At 36.3% G+C, this 15,009-nt stretch overlaps 2 protein-coding genes across 2 annotated transcripts in view; one reads left to right on the forward strand and one right to left on the reverse strand.

Annotated features, from left to right (window-relative positions):
• Positions 1–360: 360 nt before the first annotated feature.
• LOC144432803 (threonylcarbamoyl-AMP synthase-like) lies at positions 361–6,565 on the reverse strand. The gene is made up of 5 exons (XM_078121083.1): positions 6,365–6,565; positions 4,800–4,995; positions 4,059–4,293; positions 2,576–2,712; positions 361–1,448 (listed from the first exon to the last, which is right to left on the reverse strand). The coding sequence occupies exons 1-5, from the start codon at positions 6,468–6,470 to the stop codon at positions 1,388–1,390; spliced, it is 735 nt and encodes a 244-aa protein (XP_077977209.1). The 5' UTR covers positions 6,471–6,565; the 3' UTR covers positions 361–1,387.
• Positions 6,566–8,854: 2,289 nt separating this feature from the next.
• LOC144433015 (proto-oncogene tyrosine-protein kinase ROS-like) overlaps positions 8,855–15,009 on the forward strand; it is a 72,376-nt gene continuing 66,221 nt past the window's right edge. The window contains exon 1 of the mRNA XM_078121329.1: positions 8,855–8,985. Within this exon, the coding sequence (XP_077977455.1) occupies positions 8,860–8,985 (126 nt within the window). The 5' untranslated portion in view covers positions 8,855–8,859. The remainder of the gene's footprint in view (positions 8,986–15,009) is intronic.

Here is a 15,009-nt window from a genome sequence, read left to right on the forward strand (position 1 = left end):
ACTGATATAATTTCCAAGTCTTTTCAAAAATATCTCAGTGAAGTATGACTTCCGTCCCATTTCTCCTTACTTTAAATTTATACTTTTTTTTTTAAATATTGTCAATTGAAATTTCTAACAAATCATTTCAATTTAAAAGTCATTAAAAGAATAATTTGATTTTTTTTTTGGAATGTAATTATTTTAAACAAATATTGTGCGTAGATAAAAAGAAATGAAATGAAAATTGTGCAATAATACAACAAAAAATGACAATTTCAGTATACACACATATTTTATTTCAGTTTAAAATGAATATTAGAAAAAAAGAAGACTTAAAACATTCTATAAGAACTTGGAGATCACTGTATGTGATCTCGTGTTGTGTTAGTTGAATAAATAAGTTATATCAAAATTCATACTACTTGTATTGTTTGTTTTTTTACTAAAATATCTGACTATGTGCAACATATATTTACACTGTTTTAACTCGCTATGTTCCAAATTTCAGACATTTTTGTCTATGGACTTACTGGAGGATAGCCCAAGTTTTGGGTTCAAATGAATTTGCCTCTATTTTGATTCAACATTAAAGCTCGGGATGGATATTTTTAGGTGATTTTGAACTCGATGTTCTCCTCATCAGATTTTCACAAGAACCTACGAAGCCCCAGAGGTTGAAAAAATCTTAATAATTCCAGGTTTCAAAATAGGAAAAAAGAAAAAAAAGTATCTGGGGTCCGGTGGTTAATTTGTTAGCTCAGAGACTTGTCTTGGTGGTACTTGTATGTAAACCTATGATGTAATTGTGGTCACACATGACATGACACTAAGAGGATGGCAAAAAAAAAAACAAGCACTAAAGTCAATATGAGATACACTTGGATTTGGTGATGGTAATCTCAAATTCCAAACACATTCCTGTGCTTCTAATTGCATCTGCCTCGGCTTGGAGTGCAGAGTTTCTCAAGATAGTAACACCAAGACAAATTTCTGGGCTACTGTTTTGTATTCAGTTTTGCATAAAATGAAGTTGTTTGATTTAATCTTATCAAGATGGTGACGCTAAGAAATTACATGGGGCTTGCGATGTACATTTTAGAAACATGATTCCATCATAATCGTCCCAATCCAATGATCAACTCATAATTGCCTATCACCCTACGATAGGACTTGGCAACAGCGCCCCCATGAGGTCATCTGCAAATATTTGTTTTCCCTGGTAGCATTTATACTGATCATAGTTCCATGTACAATTTTCCATTTCAAAATCCTCATGTTTTTTTACTACAAGTTGCAGTCTATGTATTCCCTGATATATTCAGTCAATAATAAAAATGTTAAAAAACGTCACAATCTCTTGAATGATACACATAATTGAAAGTTCCAGTGTTTGTTTGTTTGTTTGTTATCTCCTCTCCTTCAGTCCATATTTGGTCTCCAATACAGCAACAGTTCCTTTGTATGCACTGTTGAAATAAAAACAAAAGAAAATATGACATGATTTATTGAGGGCACACTGCAGCTCAGGTTGCTACTTATACATTTAAAGGCCGGGGTTTCAATCCCAGGTTCTTACATTAGTGTCATCTTATCAGTGGAGCCATAAGGATTACATAGAATAATTCTTTTGTTCTGCACCAACTTTTTCCATATCTTTGTCAGACAACTGTTCTTCACACATAATGTTTAATCTTTTTTTTTTTAAAGTAAGCCTTTAACATCATTCTAAAATTTGAGGATTTACTAATTTGCATGAACAACTTTTGGTTCATAATTTCTCACTGAGCTAGACAGGGTGAAGAGATGATTGGATACCAAGGGTAGGGGTAGGGGTAGGGGTAGACTACACTAAATATATCTAGTCTACTAATACATTGTGGTAGTGTGTAGACTCTCTCACCAGACTTGGGAGCATCACTATTAGCTGTTTTGTATGTACCAATATCTACCGAATAATTGTACTGGAATATTCTTATACTATGGACCCTCATCAACTACATAGGAGTAATCATTTGTTGACATGTTACTGCGACTCCGTGTTATTGCGATGCTCATCAACAAATGAGTAGCCCTTCATAGTACAATTATGCAGTAGATATCGGTACATACAAAACAACCCTTTTAGAAGTGCAATGCTATGAGGACTGTGAGAGAGTCTAGGTAGTGTGTTACATGTCTGACTTTCACACATTCATCTTTACTTGTATATGTAAATAGGATGTATGCAAATCACTGTTTATCTACCTCTCCTTTGAATAAAAACAGACAACAAATAATGTCTATTTCTCAGGACAGAGAGGGTGAAGTTTTACTAAATCAGTGTTGTAAATGTGCCTAATTCTTCAAATACTATCAAACATGTAGAATCTAACTGTTCTTTCAACAGAAAAATGAATGGAAATTCTTACATAACTCTTGATACATTATTAGTATTGGTTTCTTATGTTTGTCTCCAACTTTACTACATCTGTGACAGACATTGAAAACTTAGAAACTATTGCTAGTACAACATATATGCATACATATTTTTTTCATTTTCTCATAAAGCAACTGTAAAACTAATTAACTGTCTACTATGTCTTATAAATCTCACCTTCCAGGTCGTACAATTTTATAAAAGCCAGTACAAGACAAATCTACCACAGTAGATCCTGATCTAGATTCCTCTGTTTCACCTATTTTACCGCCGTCAAATATCACGTCTAATTTGGACCACAATTCTTGAAACTCCTGAAATACAATAAATTATGAATTAAATGATTTGAAACATAAACACAAGAAATGAACTTGACATGATAATGGCTACAAGTAAACATTGCAGCATCAAAACCCTTCCTTGTACCAAATCACCATGTAAAAGTAAAGAGTTCTTTGTACATGCCAAACACTCCCCCCCCCCTCCCCAGCCCTGCTACCCAACAGGCTAGATGGTTGATATGGCAGGTGCATTTCATGTGTCTTATATACTACCCCAACTCCCCCCCCCCCCACCCCCTAACAAAATGGATGGTGAACCTGGCAAGTAAATGTAAAGTCCCACACAACCTGCTATACATGACTTCATAAGCCATATATATACAATCCCCCCTCCCTCCGCCACCCCATTATATCATTGAAATAAATGGGTTCAGTCAATGCAAATGCAAATCTTCAAGCAACATCTACTGACACAGTATAACCGATCAACTGTATATTTGTAATTTTAATCGTGTGTACGTAAATACATTATATATATTTTGAGTCATATTGAGTACCTTGCTGTTAATTTCTGTATATAAATATGTGAGGGGACAGGCCCAGACTACCTGTAAGTTATTTCCTGACTCCCCATTTACCCACTGGTATATTAATTTGGGGTGATTATATAATATTAGGTTGGTGGCTAACCTGTCCTGCTTCAAAAATAGAGCGAACTCTAAATCTACATATTCATACACTGCCTATTTTAGAGAACACCACTTTCACTGCAATGATCATTCGTACACATAAACTTGACAACTTTGAAACTTAACCAGCTACTTTATATCTACTGTGGTTACAGTAATGACAGCATATACGGCACAACACAATAATCTTTCATTCCCCAGCGGCACCAACATTTAGCCTTGCTTTATACCACAGGTAAACATTGCCAGACTCATGGCAGGCCCTAAGTGTTTTAGTCTGGGTTACCCAGACTCTCCATGTATCCCCAGCAGACAGTCTGGGATATATTACAACGTCAGACAGTGATTGTTACAAGATGGCTGTGTGGAAAGTCTGACCCACAACAATGACCTCTGTAGTAAAATCACACGGTAGGAACTCCTACTAAGAGTATTTTGATTAATTTCAAAAAGTTTGTTGTATGATTTGTGTTAAATATATACAGAGTTAATAAAAATGAAAATTCAGAATCATTTTCATCCAATCAGTGACTGTCACAGATCTTGGCGGCAACCATGTTGGTCTTTACAATAGGTGGCAGCATATTACCCCACACTCTTGCTAGGTGGGTGTTACCCCCAACGACAACAGTCTGGGTAACCGAGACGGTTAAGTGTTTTTGAAATACACGTTAATGCAGGTGTACTAACCTCAACACATAATGTACTCTTTGAAGCACTGATATTAGCACTAGTCAGTGCCAGTGGTTCATCTATCATTGCACACACTCTCCTAATAAAATCATAGTTTGGTATTCGGATTCCAACCAGCTTTGTATTGGGATTCAGCTCCGGATTCAGGGATGGTGTTCTCTCTAGTACCGTGGTCACTGGACCTGGTAGCAGATCTTGTAAAAGGTTTGTGGGTACAGTCATTTGCCCCCATCTGGAGAGAGAGAGAGAATTAACACACAAACCCATCAGTACTTTTTTTTGAATGATTGGTAGATACAAAAAAGAGCATTTCAACAAGGGTGCCACATCGATATTGGAATGTGGAAATTTTACCTGGAACACCTCCCACTGTCCAAAAAACCTTAGCAAAAAAGATTAGCCCATACATCATGTGGTTACTGAGATGGATGGAGTAGTGAAATACCACTAAGAATTGTCAAGTAAAAATACTAGTATTTGGCTTGTAGTCCCTCTAATGCTAATATAGACTTACTTCTGTATATCTTGTAATCCACTAACATATCGTGGTGTTTTTTGTTAAGGGCGGTAAATGGGTAAAAATCTACCTGCGTTCCCCTGTCACTTTAGTGGGTTTCCCTGCCAAAATCATGGTAATATGCATTGGAAACTATGCCGATTTTACCATATTCCCCTTTTTTGTTACTGGTGGTCCCCCCCCCCCCCAACCTTAGCAAACACACTGCAAATGACACTCACTTCTCTATATCCTTTAACTCACTGACACAGATGGCAATAGGTTTAGATCCATTCCTTCCTTTGATGTTGTACAGTTGCTGAACAGCCTCTGTTGACTGGGCCAGTGCAGCAACTCCATATATGGTATCGGTTGGCAAGGCGATGACATTACCCTTCTTTAAACTTTCGGCTGCTATGACAACAGCATCACTGCAATCTGATGAAAAGAAAGTTGGAAATCAAACCAAAACATTTATCACAGTAAAGTGTGTACTAGATATGATGGCATTGACTTCATCAATCTTTATCACAATGCATAGACAACACACAAGTACTGTGGTATGTCACAATTCAGAAAATGTTTTTAATATGATAGACTCCTTCAATAATAAGGATGTACACGTAGTTATATTGGACAAAGAATACAGGTGGTTTGAAAGAGGGGTAAAGGACGCCATTTATGTTAAATGGGAGGAGCCTTCTCTTAATAGGGGAGGGGGACTACGTCATAACTTGGCAGGCGATAACAACAGAGTGATTAGTAAAATTCCTCAACGGTTTTCATCATCACATGACAATCCTACTCTGTCGGGTGTCACAAACCATCTGTCATCAGATCTTCAGTCGGCCTGAGGAAGCGTCCAGGATAGGACGTGAAACTGTTGCCATTCAAAACAATAGCAAGTCCAGTAGGATAGATTATAATTACTCCGTTATGATAGAATTATAAAGTCTCAATAATTGCATTTTCATACACTCTGGGTTTCAGCGTCATTTCTTGCAATTACAAATTATGCATGACTGACCGGACTCCTGTGAGACTATGTGTGTCCATGGCAACGACATCCACTAAACAATGATTGAGGGAAAAGTTTAAACCTGATATTTCTCACAATTGGGTGTACTGGAACTTGTAAGTAAGTGATGTAAAATCATGCAATGACTCTCCAGAACCAAGAGTTCTTCAAAATGTGTTTATTTTCTGCAGTGGCGTTCCCTTCAAGTTACAACCTAACTACTACATGTTTGGAGATGTACTGGAGGGTCACTATTGAAATGTTGTATTCTAATGGTAGGTACTAGGTAGCACTATTTTTTTTTATAAGTTATAATAACTAATCAAAAATTATTCTTTTCATTGGAGATGATTTATTTCAAGTAAAGTGGCTAACATTTTGTTGTGGTAAATTCCCTGTGTGACATGCACATCAGAGATACACTATGCAACTAATCAAATGTACCTAATATCATTTACCCATTTGATCAGGTTTGGAGGATTCACAGATAGCCCTGTTACACTCTCGCAACAACGACTTAGCTTAATCATTACATGTATACACGGTGCAGTGTGTGGCACAGACGTACGTTTTCATGACTCTGATGAGGTGTAAATACATTATACTGACTATTCAGGTAAATCATTAAGCTGTGAGAGTTTAAGGGGAAGTTAAAACTGTAGTCTGGAACCAGTGTTCATTATATAAAGGACATTTTCTTTCCCCAGTGTGGTACGTAGCAATGGATAACATAGACCCAAGGCTAAATGGAACACGTGGAATGCACACGTGTCTACGTCTCGTACTCACCTCCCTGGTTGATTTTGACAATGTTCGCCATGTTCTCCGCTGTTACCTGTCTAAACTTATTGACCGATGTAGAAAGTAGTTTGACTGCAACATGCCTGTATATCATTCACAGACAATCTGTAATCATTATTGTCACTAGCACAACAAATTTCACAACAATTTCTCTTGCACTGCCGTTGCATCAGACAGTCGCCATCTTTACTTCCCTTCTCATTCACAAGAGGGCGTCCTATAACAGAGGATGTTTTGAGATGCAAATATGCTGACCATGACTCATTTTCAGTGCCAGCGTTGGTGTCATAGTGATGAGTACTTTTACTGCTGTTGTGACCACAAAAGTGGGCTAGACGGTACAATAGGTATTCTCATAACATTTTCTGGGCATTAGTGTTAGCACCGCCATGTGTATTATCTATATTTTACACGTAATAATAGCAGGCCCACTATTATTATAAAAATTGCCCAACCCATCACTTGAGACTTTTCCGTCGCGATTCAACAATCCCTTTATTGTACAAGTAGCTTGCAGTGATCCAACCATTTGTTATATATATATTGTGCACACGAACACCTGTTATCGAATTTTCATTGCCGGAATTTGTCGGGCGTCAAAAGCGGGAAAATAATTTGTGCTTGAGTGTTAACATATTCCGCAGCACACCATTGTTTCCGGCATGATTACACTCTGGTGTCTCCGTGCTTTCACTGGTATTTTCCTTCGATTTTGAGCTGACAGTATATAAATATATTTACATAAATGTAATAGTTCACTTATGACAACTTGTTGGCCAAGAGTAACAAAACAGATGGAACACAATTCATCACGTATCACATGATACATGACTTTTTATTTTATTCGTTTGTCATTCTTAAATATTTTATATTTTGTTTCTTAGATAGCATCAAAGAGACGGTTTACGCAATCATCAAATATGAACCATGATTACTACCAGATTACTACAAAGGAAAAAATGTAACATGAATAAATCATTTACAGAGGAAATGTCAGTCTTTCTAAGATCTTATCGACCGTGTCGTGTCGATGTCGTGTCGTGATGCTGTGCTTAATGGTCAAACTCATTTTACGTGTAAATGGATCTACATGTGGTTATATACAATATCACGTTTAGTAGTGGGCGTAGTGGGCGTACTTCTACTATCAATCGATACGTAAGTCAAGTTGTCTTGATCACTTGAACGACGTGGTTTCTTGGTTAAATTTCGTGCAGTGCAGTGGTTGAACTTACCTCCAATTAAAGCAAACTAACCATAGAGTATTAATCAAGCAGCACTGGGGGTTGTTGTTTTTACGTTTTGCACAACGTTTTTGTTACAAATTATATAAAACAATATATAGACACTGTTGATAATTTTATGTCACCGTGAACACAAATCAACATCACTGTTGGATGAAATAAAGAATATTTAAACAAAAAACCAATGTGTCCATTTCATGAATGTAACATTTCATGTGTGTGTGTGTGTGTGTGTGTGTGTGTGTGTGTGTGTGTGTGTGTGTGTGTGTGTGTGTGTGAATAGACAGTGTGTGGGGAGGGGGATCCACTGATTGTCTATGGTGTGCGCTATCGTTAATTAGTAGACATGTATTTTGTTTTGTATAATTCTTGATAAATGTTGTATGACATTAAAACATGATTGTGTCGCCAAATTGTACAAATGTGATGAGAACGATTAGTAGTAGGAGGTCTAAATAACTTTTCAGAGGTGACAGTCAGTCATTACATGGGTTGGTTTATTTATCTGAAAAGTTAACGAAGAATATTCCATTTGACATTGTAAACTAGTGTAAACTGAAAAGTGATGATCTCTCTCTCTCTCTCTCTCTCTCTCTCTCTCTCTCTCTCTCTCTCTCTCTCTCTCTCTCTCTCTCTCTCTCTCTCTCTCTCTCTCTCTCTCTCTCTCTCTCTCTCGCTATTTCCACCCGTATTATGACAGGTTTTGTATGTGATTTATCTGATTAGTCAATATTCAAACTCGATTTACCCTAATTATTCGCCAGATATGCAAATCAGTCCTTCTAAGTCCGACAAGCTTTGAATTTAATACATGTTGACTTGATGTGTCGTAGACAAAAAAAATAAATATGCAATATATTAATAGGTCCCAGTTATTCCAATAAAATTTTAATTGGCTAAAACCATACAAATCACATGAATCATGTGTTTTCTTTTTGATATCACCGGGAAATGTAAGACATATCGATGTTTGGACTAACTTAAGAATTCATTTGAACTCGCTGACTCGGAGTAACTTATCCTTACGATCGATCGATCACAATCAGTCACACACACAAATCCATTAAATGCAAATTAGACGATCCGGGTGGGGCGAATGACCTAAGATATTTTGCATTCCTTTGCTCACTTTGAGCCAATCAGATTAAAGAGATTCCGTGACGTCACTGGTCCTCCATATCGGGATTTCCTATGTAAATTTTCAAGCGGGCATCAACAACTTTTCACGAAGTTCACAAGATGCCGCAAACCGCGGCGTTTTCTTCGAATTTTAGAAGAAGGGTGCTGCTGATTTTTGTTTTTTTAGTTTCCACAACAGTCGGAGATTTAATATCACGGTGTCAGAGCAGGTGTGAGGAAGATTTGGTAAGTAATATTCGTTATTTCGTGTGTCGAGGAGTGGGTCTGAGTTGCACGGTATCGTCTCGTAGTGTAAGTCATTGGTGGTAACAGTCAGTAGCCCATCAGCTGTGCATGGGTATTGTAATCTCCAGCAATCTTGGTGGTCTACGTCGTGTTGCCCACACGGTTTCCTGTGTTAATATTTGATGGCTTTGGTATTGACAAGCCACGGTGCCCATTGGTTTCGTTTTGCACGCACATTTGCTCGAGACGTGCACGAGCTAAAATTGACAACTACTACCCCCAAGGCGCTGTTACTACGTAAACGACTCCTCGCAAGATTTATCTACATGTATTTGACTTGTCTAAGCCCAAATGCACCATGCATGATCTTGCAGTCCCACCGTGAGACATTATTTCTGATGTCGAAAGATGCATTGGTATAAAAATTGAGACCGTAAATATGCAGAACATTCAAAATTACACCGCCCGCTCTTGAAACGGGGTCAGTGTGTGGTGAAATGAACGCGGGACGGTTCGGTTTACGCAAACATGCACGATCTTCTGCAGTGCCGAGGTCAGTGCATATCAGCAGTGTGACATGCCAATAACATATGTTTGATCAAAGCAATCCGACTATGAGAAGATATACATTACCTTTCACCCGAACAACAAGATTAAATGCTTGACGGCTAAAGTTTCAGCGGGTAATTGACAACGAAATCTTCGTAGTAATTTTAAAGCGTGTGTCAATTGCAAACTTCAGGGGTTTCTTTTTGACCCTCACCGGAAGTTTGTCAACGTCTCAGATTCTAGAAAGGGTGTGTTTTTTGAAGTTTGGGTGCGACCTTCTTACTTGTTGACATACTTTTCCGATGTTATAAACCGCGATTGTTTACATCTGTTTATTCGTCACGCATTTACTAATCATTTTTGAAGTGTACATAAATTTCCAGTAGCCCCCATTGGGCACATCGCAGCGGGGAGTGTTTGCGTTTGTAAGTGCAAACTCGGCAGGTAGTGAAATATTCATTACTTCCGGGGTTTTTACAGGTTTTTCGTACTACCGTGTACCGGTAACAGGTAAAATCAAGCAGAATTAATTGATATTTATGTTTTAAAAAAACTAGTTATGAAAATGAAAATTTATAGTACTAATGTGTACTTTGACACTGGCTGGTTGTAAAATTTGATATTGGTAGTTTAATAGCTCCCTTCTAAAGTAAGACATGTGCCCACACACTATGACACGCTATTGTCATCTCAAACAATGTGACAGGATGTAAACCGTGTAATACCTGATAAATTTAGAATGAATACCACGAACAGATTACAAGTTACCCTCAAAAGAAAGAAACCATAAAAACCACTCAAGTAGAATAGCATTGACCCTATAAGGTAACGGCTACAGGTGTCGGTGATCAAAACTGTCAAAACTTGTGGATATGTCACAGGTTGTAATGTAAATATTGGAATGTTAACAACACATTGATAAGTTGAAAAACTTTGCATGTGTCAAATTCTGACCCAGAAATGGATCACAAAGATGTGTTTGGTTTTTCACTAACTAACTTACATAATTCTTCAATGCAAATGACACAGTTTACAACAATACATTGACAGGTTGTAAAATTTGAAAATGTTAAAAATCTAACTTAATCCCAGAAATGGTTCACAAACTTGCATTTTTTTGTTTGTCGCTGAAAAACTTCAAAATAAATCTTACGGTTTACAACAAAACATTGAAAATTTGAAGATAAAAAGTTTGAATACAATACAATAATGTCTGTCAAAAGATGAACCTAGAAATAGTTCACAAACCTGTATTTCATCAATAAAGGAAAAACTTTTCACAGTTAACAATTTTTTCTACCACAAATCACGTCATTCCCATTCACAGTTTCTTATCACAATATCAGAAATGAAAAAAAAATATCAGCATTGACAGATAGTGTCATTTATTTTCAGTTATCAACAGCTGATATTTGATTATAGAGTCAGTGTGTGTATCTGCAATTATTGAAAACATGGTCCTCAGATTTCCTTGGCTTGAAATGTCAAAGTTCCATGACCCATATTTGTGAAAAAGTAGACTGCATGTCAGAAGGCTTTAAATGCTGTCAACACATCATTTAATACCTTGGACTGCATGATTAATGTAACGTTCTTGATTTATTACCATTGCTGTTGGTCAGAGAACATAATTAATTACTGTATAAGCAAAAAGCTGCACTATCTGCAACTGGAACATTTAAAAAAAAAAATGTTTTGTCAGATAAAATAATTTTCTTATAATATCGCGTACCCTGAAGAGTATTGAATCACATGTTGATTGTTGGTGAACATACTTGTACTTTTTTTTGTAGCTGTGTATACATGATATGATACAATAAATCAATTCAAATTGATTTTTAGGTCCACACCCAAAAAACAGCGCCCTCAATGGCAATAACAATTTCAACCAGTTACTGCATTATTTATGGATAAGATCAACCACTGATAATATGTAAACTGTCCAATTATTGGAATTGATAAAAAAAAATGAGTGAAATTCAATCTATTCAATAGATTGTAGTTGTCTGATAAAAAAAATAATAATACTTCAGTTACAAACTAGTACAGTTTTAACATGGCAGCCGTTATCAAAACCAAACTTTTGTTCACGATGTAAAACTTGTTACTGTACACCACCTAAATATAACATTGACCAATAATTAACAGGTACATGTACAATGTCTTTTTTGTAAGTAACTGACCAAATTGTAATCTCAGGCCAAACTAGGACTTACGATACGTTATGTTGTTCAGGGAGCCTATCAGGTGAGTGGTAGCATGTTGCAAATATTGTATCTTACAAACTAATCCAAGCTAGGTCTTTGAAGTCCTCATTTAATTTCCCATCAGACCATTTTTTTTATTATCCCTGTATTTGCCGTTTTATGTAGTCTAGTTACTATACATGTAGTTTGTCTCTACGATCTCTTTCTAATGTCTTGTAAAACGGACAAATTCTATCAATAATCTAGCTAAATCTCCAGCTGGGGAAGGGATGACCAGCGCATGTCAGTAGTAATGCATCATAACGTAAAACGCAATACTACACTAGTACATGCTTAATTAAAAGAAAATCCATTTGACTATGCATGTACAGTGGACGTGATTTTACCACGTATATAGGGCTAGACTACATTTTATGTTGTGACAAAAATCACTTGGGTTTTGAATTACACAGTGTACCAGAAGGGGAAATAATGAGTAGTAATTAGGAAATAATGCTATTGTTAGAAGGATGTACGTAATTAGGTAACTTGTGTTCTACATTTAGAATTGTCAGGTCATGATGACAGAAAATACAACCTTACACGTACCCCTATCTGTGTCTAGCAATGAGATAAATAGCACACCAGCAGGCCCTGTAAATCAAAGCAAGAATCTCACCCTTTGTCTAAACATGACCTTTGTCTGTTACACCATTCTTCACAACTTGCATTTTGTTTTAAAAGCTGACTGTCACGTTAAATGAAGTAACCTTCTTTCTGTACTTGTCGGACATAAAATATAAAACTGTACAACGTATGTACATGTAACCAACTCTTACAATGTTTGTAACCAACTCATAATTTCACCTAAATTCACACACACACACACACACAGACCCAGACACACACACAGAGACAAATGCACACACACACACACACACACACACACACACACACACACGCACGCACACACATACACACACACACACAAAATATTTCTCATGTAAAAAATATGGGAATAATAACTAAAAATTTTTCACAATGTTGTCAGCCATAAAACATTTGCAAAATTGCCTCTTAAAAAATACGTAAAGTAATTGATAAAGTTTGTAGATGTCAAAAATAATATTAGATTGTCAACAATGTTGAAAAAGTACAGATTGCCTCTGTAATCTTAGTTGATGTGAGAAACAGAAAGTCGTTGACAAGTGTTCGGTAAAGTGATTTACCATTCCTCCACTGATGTGAGTTATGGGGTATTTTTTACATCTCTCATCAATTGTTTAGCTTGCCATAGATATAAACCATTCCATTTCATGTGTCCAGGGTAGTATCATATGTCTGTGAGGGATTACACAGAATTACTTTTAGTCACATTTCCACGATTTGTCATTCAGACGCAAGGCTGAATTCCAAGTAAATGTAAATGTAAAAAATATGAAAAAGGCATTTGCACGGCCCGGAGTATAGTCACATAAAATTGGTATTTGATATGAAAAATATGTTACATTTTTTTTATGGTAATCTTTGTAATTTGAAAATTGAAATAAGGCCTATTGAAAAACAATTGTGTGGTTCCTGTTTATAAATATGAACACGGTTGGGGAGAGCAGAGAAATATGTGATCGAACAACTGCCTTGACTAGACTGGTAAAGTAATGAAGTTTTTAATACGCAATACTGTACCAGTTTAGAACTAGACTACTTCAATACATGTCCAGTCTTTCCTTGGTTTACTAGAGAGTTTGGCCACCCAGCTAAATCAATATCTAAATTTCATAGTTCACGGCTTTGTTATTGGGCAATATAAAGATGAAATGAGAAGTATACACAGCTGCAATGATGCAAGTGGATGTATGTTATGAAAATGATAATTTCTACTGAAATATTTAAGAGATGAAATCTCTCGTAAGTTTTGACTCTGTTAGCCTAGATTCTTTGCTTGGTTGATTTCAGACAAAACACAAACCCTGTCCCCCACCTGAATCAATTTGAAATCAATTCAAACAGCCATAACCTTTTAACAGTACATGACCTGAAGAGGCTTCTAAATCAGGATAAATAAGTTTGAAACATGTCTATGTCCACACAAGAAAATGGAGCAATAGATTTGAATCCATTCAATTTTACTTTTGCATCGGAACCGATTTACTGTGAGTCAGTTCAAAACCACTCTCATGAGGAGATTTCAAACCAATTCAATTGAATCAGTTGAAACTTGGTTTTTAGTTCATGTGGTGATCATAGGAGAACAAATTTCAATTTATTTTTGAACCAATTCAAAAATCTGAGGATAGAGCTATGATTGAAATCAAATAAGCGAAAGGTCTTTAAGCTAACTGTGAGTAAGAATTACTATTTTTCATAAAATTGTACGTCCACTTGTTCTCGATATTTATGTGTAATCTGAAACGAATATTGTAATCAAAGTTTGATTAGTCATGATGAGTCTAGTAGTCTACAGATTATAAGTGATTTGAGTTTCCTTTGTTCCGTACTTACATCTGTGTTAGACAATCTCCAAACCACACACCCACCCCACTGTGATGATATCAAATAAGATGGTGGCTACTGGTACAGTATGGTTCAAGTTTACTAAACATTTAGGGAGTGTCAGAAGCTGTGAAATTGATACCTCCAAACATATGTAGAGTTGGCATGCCGATCACCAGAATCATAAGAAATTGTTGAAACTAGGTTACTGTCATAAAAATGAAGATTTAACCACAGATAAAGTCACAGTATTAGATTTCTGGCTTCCAATAATAATATGTTCTGTTTCATTCACTTTTATGTGTTCCATCAAGTTCATTCTCGCAAACCAGAGCTGATGTTTCTTCTGCAACACAGCGAAATAACCATATCGATGGTGCCATAATTGTAAAAGAGGCTGTAGTTCATTACGACAGTGATCAAGTTCAACTTTCACTTTGTCTGGAGTAATTAGTACATACAGTTTAGGTTCACATTGCATGATGATGATAGTTATGAGGTCGCAACATTCATTTGCAGGGATAAAAAATTCTAACATCTAGAAAACTTTTAGCTACTTGTTGTGTATGGGAAGTGACAATTGACAATTTAAAAATAAGAAAGCAGTTTTGTTCCTCTTTTGTTTGACATTCATTGACCAAACTACACAATGTACAGTGTATGCAGGGCTTGAATTCAACTGTGGATGGTAGTATGATTTAGTCAAGTGAAATTTTAGTTATACTTTTTTTCATTGATTTCTATACTAATCTACAATGGTCTACAGATTACATATGTATACAAACTTGGTAGTCTA

This window comes from Glandiceps talaboti, chromosome 3 (assembly GCF_964340395.1).
Source record: "Glandiceps talaboti chromosome 3, keGlaTala1.1, whole genome shotgun sequence".
Lineage (NCBI taxonomy): Eukaryota > Metazoa > Hemichordata > Enteropneusta > Spengelidae > Glandiceps > Glandiceps talaboti.